Source organism: Geotrypetes seraphini, chromosome 3 (assembly GCF_902459505.1).
Source record: "Geotrypetes seraphini chromosome 3, aGeoSer1.1, whole genome shotgun sequence".
Taxonomy (NCBI): domain Eukaryota; kingdom Metazoa; phylum Chordata; class Amphibia; order Gymnophiona; family Dermophiidae; genus Geotrypetes; species Geotrypetes seraphini.
In genome coordinates, this window is record NC_047086.1 from 198206145 (window position 1) to 198213531 (window position 7387).

Genomic DNA, 7387 nt, shown 5'->3' on the forward strand with positions numbered 1-7387 from the left:
CCAAAAGAGTTTCTGGCCCTGTATTTAACATCACCAGATAGACTCAAATTCTTCTTTAATGCAGTTAATCAAGACAAGGAAAAACAAGTCTTACTGTTGAGTTGCTGCCTTCTGCATATGAGAGTCCATTTGTAACCAGCCTTCTCCAGGCAAAAGAAGGGCTGGGGAATTAGCTGCATACTGGCTGCTAATGTTCTCAATATATATGTTGTGGTGAAAACTCAAATGGCCCGATATTCAGACCACAGGAAGTAGCTCAGCTACTTCCTGTAATTGGCAGCAATCCAGGATACTCAATGTTTTGACCGTATCCAGTCGACATTGAATTTCCAGATTAAAGTTAGCCACTGTGGATGCCATGGCATTGAATTTCCAGACTAAAGTTAGCTACTGTGGATTTAGTCAGCCAAGCCAACATCAGTTGGCCAACAGAGGCCTAACTGCCAAAGATAGACCTTCTTTTTATGCGGATCTGTCTGGTTTTGCACCTTAGATGGCGAGTTGATGAATACTGATGGTGACTGACTAAGTCATAATACATAGCCTGTCACCAGCCAATTCGCTGAAGTTGGAGATATCTGGCTTTCTCTCACTGAGTACTGGCAGTTAGCCAGCTTAGCAGTACTTAGCCGGCCGGAAGCCTTTCCTGGACAGCAAAGTACTGCTGAATATCAGGCGGAATGACTTCAGAAGGACTTGAAAAGGCTGAGCAGTCAGATTATAGAGTAGGTAGCTTCTGCTCAGGAAAACATGCTGCTTGTTTCAGACGCAAGGACAGAGAGGAGCAGACTCCTTATGCAGAATGCTTGGAGGCAGGGAAAGTCCATAAAGCACTTAGACCAGAAAAAATATGCTCAAAAATGCCCCGTGATAGAAAATTACAAAATTACAGGAAGCTGTAGTCTACAAAAGAACAGTGTTTCATATAATGTTTGCAATATTGGATTTTATACAAGGATAAATCAAAAAGTAAAGGCAAATTACATTTAACGGCTTTAATAGAAGTAACTATGAGAAATTGAACATATCACTTTTCCACATAGTTCCCATGCAAGACAATACATTTGTTGTATCGTTGAACTAGCTTCTGCATTCCTGCAGAGAAGTTTTTTCGGCTGCTCCAAAAGCCAGGTGAGCACCACTTCCTTTACTTCATCATCAGAGATGAATCTGTGACCTTGCAGCAGTGGACCAAAGATGTGATAACTGTTAGGAACCAGATCTGGGCTTTAAGGAGGATGTGGAAGATGTTCAAACCTAAGCTGTTGCATTGTCTCTTCTGTCACTGCTGCTATATAAGGACATGCATTGCCATGGTGCAGCAACACTGTTTTGGACAACATCTCTCTTCTTTTGCTGCGAATTGCAGGTTTAAGTTCATTTCACTGTTCACTGTTTGCCTGTACTATATCCATACTGAGTCAATATCTGATGGTGAAGTTCCATAAGTTTCACTCCCTTTGCCCGAAGAAAGCGCACTTCTGCACATTGTTCTTCGATGGTGCAATCTTGCAGTGGAGCTTCCATGCTTCTGACCTCGTGGCTGCCACATGCCTAAAAGCCAAGTTTTGCACTGTGTATGGAAGAACTATCCAACAGACAGTGTACGAGTACATTAAGTTGCATTTCGCTAGCTCAATTCCAGTTTACGTAATTTAACAATTACCTTTAATTTTTGATTCACCCTCATATATTGTTCAGTACCAATGTTTGAAAATGGTATAACATAAGAATTAATAAGGTAAAAAACAAACATAATACAAAGTACAAAATAACTTGCATTTCAAATTATAAAAAAACAAACAAACTCAATCAACAATCAATGCAAACAAACAAGCCTAACAAAAGTTAGTTTCAAAAATCCAAGAAAAAGTAATAATATAAACTCCATGCAATGAGGACAGAACAGGTGGAGCAGGCTTTGGTGGTGGTGATGGGGCAGGTTTTCCAGAAGGTCATGACTTTTCTATTTGTCCACCTGGTGGAATCCAACAAGTGACTATCAACCATAGAATGATGCGGTTAGTCAGCTTGAAAATGGACCCCCAACTTCCAGAAAATGAAACTATAGGAGAGGGAGTGAATTAAGGGCAAAATTATCAAAAGTTTAATGCCGTCACTAAACTGTTTTCCAGCAGTTTAGCCTGTACGCAGTTTAGCGGCGGATTATCAAAACGGATTATCTCTGTCTTTAGCAAGGTCTTTAGCACTGACATGCAAATGGGCTCTTCAACATTGAAATGAGCCCTCCGGTAGATTCTTAAAAAATGCTGAGCCATTTTTAAAAAGCAGCTTTTGGCGACTAAAAAAAGCAACTGGTCCAGGAGTGCTGGTCAGTGTCAGAGATTGCTAGAAAACCCATCTGTGTTGTGATGCAGCAGAAGAGATGTCCATTCTCTCCGCTGCATCACAACACCCCTTCCCTAACATCCTGGCCACGACCCCCGGCAGCAGGAGAGAAACCCACTCTCTTCTGCTGCACTAAATAAAAAAATAATAATAAAAAAATCATACAGGCCTGACCTGAATGCACCCTACCCCCCCAATAGCAGAAGAGATGCCCACTTTGTCCTGCTGCACTAAACTACTCGCCCTGACTAGTAGTGACCCCCCATACCCTTCCCCCTTACCTGAACATGGAGATGGACATCCTCACCGCAGCTGCTGCTGTCATCTAAACTGGGTATTCCCCTCCTCGGTGCATCTTGGGATGCACTGGGGAGGGGTCTGAGGCTCTGATTGGCCCAGGATGTTAAAGGTCCCTCCTATGTATGCTTCAGGAAGGCTCCTAGGGCTCTGATTGGCCTTGATGCCTAAGGCCTCGCCTATGGGGTGTCTGAGCCAATCAGAGCCCTAGGAGCCTTCCTGATGCATCCAGTGAGGGGCCTGAAGCTGTGATTGGCCCAAGTTGTTTAAGGCTCCTCCCATATGAGGGCCCAAAGGAGGGGCCTTAAACACCCTGGGCCAATCAGAGCATCAGGGATGTATGCAGATTACTTACATGATCACGATGAACATAACATTTTTGTATATCTCTATAACCCAGGAAGAAACGCTAACAGTGATAAAAGTGGCTCTAAAGTACAGAGTTAGACCTCATGTAGTCCCAACTGAGTTTCTGGTGATCCTAAGTAAAATTGCTTTGACACAGAATCATTTTTTGTTCAATGGTACCTTCTATAAACAACGGTTGGATGTTGCAATGGGTGCCTCTTTTGCACCTACAATCTTCCACTAACCTTGGACATGCCCAACTTTTCATGAATTATTTTCCAAACTGTACCTGCCGAGATGCCCATTTCTTCAGCTATTCAGGAAATTCGTCTGCCAGACAAAATTAAATCCTTGACATCCTTACACATTTCTGTGGAAGTTGCTTCCACAGGCTGTCCAGTGTGATGGTCATCTTCAATAGACTCTCTACCCAACTTAAACTGCTTGCTCTAAAATTTTACTTTGTAGGATGGGGCAGGCTCACCAAAAACTGCAGTCATGTGTTCATGGATCTTCTCTGGATTTTTCCCTTCTTTTGTGAGAATTTTTATCATTGAACAGTGCTCCAAATCTAACAGTTCCTTATTTGATTCACATGAGAACTCTCCTGATATCCTGTCTCTTGGAATGTTAGACTCACACTGAGCTGCAACTGTGCATGAGTAACATTGAGACATGTCACAACATGCACAGACTTGTTTCAACATGATTGCTCCTTTCGGTCATACTCAGGTAGATAAATTATTGCATGTCCCTCATATGGCATTATTGGTATACTCAGGAAACACTGATCTATTATCCAGACTATACCACATTTTACTGATAAAGACATACTTTTTGCTTTTAAAAGCATAGGTGAAGAATGGGGAGGAGGGATAGGGGGCTGTGAGAGATAATAGGGAATTGTGAATTCATGTTGAATACCTAGTGATCAACAAATTTGGACAAAGGTTCCAAAATAGTGAAATGAAATGAAACTATAGGGTGCAAGTGTCTTATGTATTTTATTTACAGTGTAAATAACTAGAACTTTTGGATATCTAACCATCAAAACAGCTTCAGCTTTAGTCAAAAAAGCCACATGCATTTGCTTCCTCAACTACAGAAGAAATCTCATCCTGTAAAGACGCTATGGGATCCACTTCCAAAACTTGCTGATAGGTGTTAGAGAATTGTCTTTGAACTTTGCTCAGCAAAAGAATGTCATCCTGAATCACAACAGAGCTACTCATATCACTTGGATTTATTAAGTTATTAGACAGTGGTTTTAAAGAGTTATGTTTATATATTGACAAATTATCAAATAATTCATTCTAGGGTCTTGTTTCAATGCAGCTAAGTCTGGCATCTCCAAGGACTAAAATTGACTGTAAAGAAATCTTTTATAGCATCTTTCATACAAAGTCTCAAAAACAAGGCATTAAGTACAACTAGCTCTGGGATTGGAAAGAGAGATCAGCCACTTATTCCCCAGACAGTGGTGAACTCTTATGCAGGGCATAATTTTCAGAATTCCCATTAAACTTTTACAGTTATAAATGATTTGTCACCATTCGCTGGTTCAAGTAAAATCTTCAAAGAAGATTACTATTGTCAGCCTTACATTGTTGAATGCTAGCTATCAGCATTTTCTGTTGGCCTTACCAGAGGGACAGCAAAGGCCTCTGGGATATTATATTAGTCTGACTCTGGGCCTGCCAATGCTGTTAGGCCAATAAGTGTCAGAAAAGGCCTTGGAATGCCATTAAATGACTTCTAAAATACCAGTACTTGAGATTAACAAAGAAAACCTTGGCAGATGATCCAGTGGCTGGTTTGATCCAGAGTTTCAACAGATGTGCTAAGATCTGATGCTTAAGGTAAAGAATGGCTCCGGCTGCCTGTTCTTAAAGAGAGATAGTTACTGTCAATTAGAAGCCAAATTGTCACAGAAAGATACTAGAAAATACCAAAAACTCAAATCTAAGAGGGATAGGCTTTGCCCCCTGTTTCTCTCTTTCTCTCCTTCAGCCTTTCACACCTCACACACTTATTACACACATCATTCAGATAAAACCTCTTGCCTGCTCCTTCCACCCCCCTTCTTTCTATCTTCTGCTTCTGCTCATACACAAACCCTCCCCTTCTCTCTGGGCTCTCTTGGTTCTGTCTCTTTTCTCTGTCTCATCTCCCCCATCTCATAACCAAACACACAAACACATTCATGCAGGTAAACCAGTCTCTCTCTGTTCTGAGAAAGCCATATGTTTTCCTCCATACACAAAGCAGCAGCTCTTTAACAAATATCTTTCTGTATATTAGTACCAAGCATTGCACCTCTGTAATAATAATATTCTATTCCTATAAAATATACTTTTTATGCAACCACTCTTGGCTAGTATTGCTGCCTGCCACATCTCTTTGAAGTAATTGAACCCAAGACCTCTCAGCACACCCACAAAAGACCAGCCAAAAACACACATTTAAACACAAAATATCACAACTATATTCATCTTTGTATAGTTTTACCACTGGACCCAAGAGTTTTCCCTTAATGAGAAATTGCTCAATAAATATTTAAACAGTTGGAAAAAATAAAGTGAGGAAATCTTTGAGCACAGAACCTCAAATGACACACTGCTGGCAGAGAAACGAGAAGATAGTGATATAGTTGCCACCCTTATCCTTTAATAACATGAAAGGCGGCAAAAAAACAAAGTTCAGGTCTGCAATATTTCACTGCACAACAGAAATCAGATAAAAGAGTTTTATGAAGCCTGCAAGCAAAGTAATTTCATTAATTCAAGTAGTTTGATAGGTGTGTTTCTTTTAGATTTGTGTTTGGGAGTTGAAAAGCATGGTTCACTGCCAGAAATACCAAGCCAATCAAGCCCCTGATTGAAGTAAATTGGTATCACTACATCCATGCCACCAGCCCAGTTTTTTAAACAGATAAAATTCTTATACCAGAGCAGTTTCCTTCACTCTTAGCTCTGTTCTCGTTCTGTCTCTTTTCTGATATATCCCTCTCTCTTTGAAGAGGTCAGAATAAGTCTAAGACAACGATCTCAAGCTAGTATGCCTAGAAAAGGATTCAGTGCTTCTATTGTTAGTAGAGCTGGTGGTGAAGGAAGTGGCTTCAGCTCAGTTCTGTATCTCAAGTTGCAGGACGAAAAAGTGGTGTCACAAGTGCTGGTCTTACCAGTAGAAGCCTCTATAGTCTAGGTGGAAATAAAAGAATTTCCATTTGTACAACCCACACAAGTGGTATACAAGGTAGATGGTTTGCTTTTTGTGGTGGACCTTTCAGGAGTATAGGATTTGGGGGGGTGGAGCTGGCTTTGGTTGGGCAGTAAGTAGAGGGGGCTTTAGTGGTAGTGCTGGGGTGGGTTTTCCAGGAGGCCATGATTTTCCTGTTTGCATGCCTGGTGGCATCCAACATGACTATCAACGAGAGTCTGCTGCAGCCAATCAGTGAAAACCTCCAGAAAGTGAGACAAGAAGAAAGTGACAACACATTTGCATCTTTTATTGACAAGGTAAGAGCACAATCATCCTTTCTATTTTAAAGAAAAACTAATATTTTTTTCAATGAGCTGCTGAAAAGTAGCTTCTGGGCTTTTGCTTCTCTTCTGGACTTGGGAAATGTTTAGATAAAACAAATCAATAAATATCAGAGTCCAGTTAAATTGTCCAAGTTCATGTAATACCAAAGAGTCAGTGTACTTTACTTGTCCTAGCTTTCGTATTCCAGTGGAAGTAAGTAAAGCATAGCTGCCATTTATATTCTATGCTTCTTATAGGAAATAAATGTCCAGCGCTTTATGGGTTACATTTATTGATAAGATTGCTGAAATCAAATGCACATTTCTCTTTGTGGTGTTTCAGGTTCGATTTCTGGAGCAACAGAACCAGGAGCTGGAAACCAAATGGAGCCTTTTGCAAGAACACAGCCAAAAAACCAGCACAGAGGGACAACATTGCACCCCTCTGAAGCTTATATCTCTCATTTAAAGAGGCAGTTGGACCTTTTAAACAATGATAAAGGAAGACTGAATGGAGAACTGAAGAACATGCAGGATATCTGTGAAGATTTCAAACACAAGTATGTGAAAAACGAATGTCTAAATTGTTAAATAAAGAGCATGAAAACACAATGTTGTAATTCTAACCTTTCCACTTGGTCACGATCAACTGCTATAAATTGTGCAGCACTTTCATTTCCATCCCTAGTTCAAAAGCCAGGACATTTTAACCTTCAGAATAACAAATGTAGGCTCTTCAATAATGCAACAAAGCAGGAAAATGGTGAGATGCACTGAAATTTTTAGTCATTATGGTTCGGATTTAGTATAGGGTGCTCATTCTCAGAAAACACCTATGCGGTTTTTGAGAATTGCATACGGGTGCCCTA

At 40.5% G+C, this 7387-nt stretch overlaps 1 protein-coding gene across 1 annotated transcript; it reads left to right on the forward strand.

The window, feature by feature from the left end:
• The first annotated feature begins 5937 nt into the window (after nucleotides 1–5937).
• On the forward strand, nucleotides 5938–7046 carry LOC117356354 (keratin, type II cytoskeletal 7-like). Its single transcript, XM_033935465.1, has 2 exons — nucleotides 5938–6512; nucleotides 6862–7046. Exons 1-2 carry the CDS (start codon nucleotides 6378–6380, stop codon nucleotides 6985–6987), a joined length of 261 nt encoding a protein of 86 aa, XP_033791356.1. The 5' UTR covers nucleotides 5938–6377; the 3' UTR covers nucleotides 6988–7046.
• The last annotated feature ends 341 nt before the right edge of the window (nucleotides 7047–7387 follow it).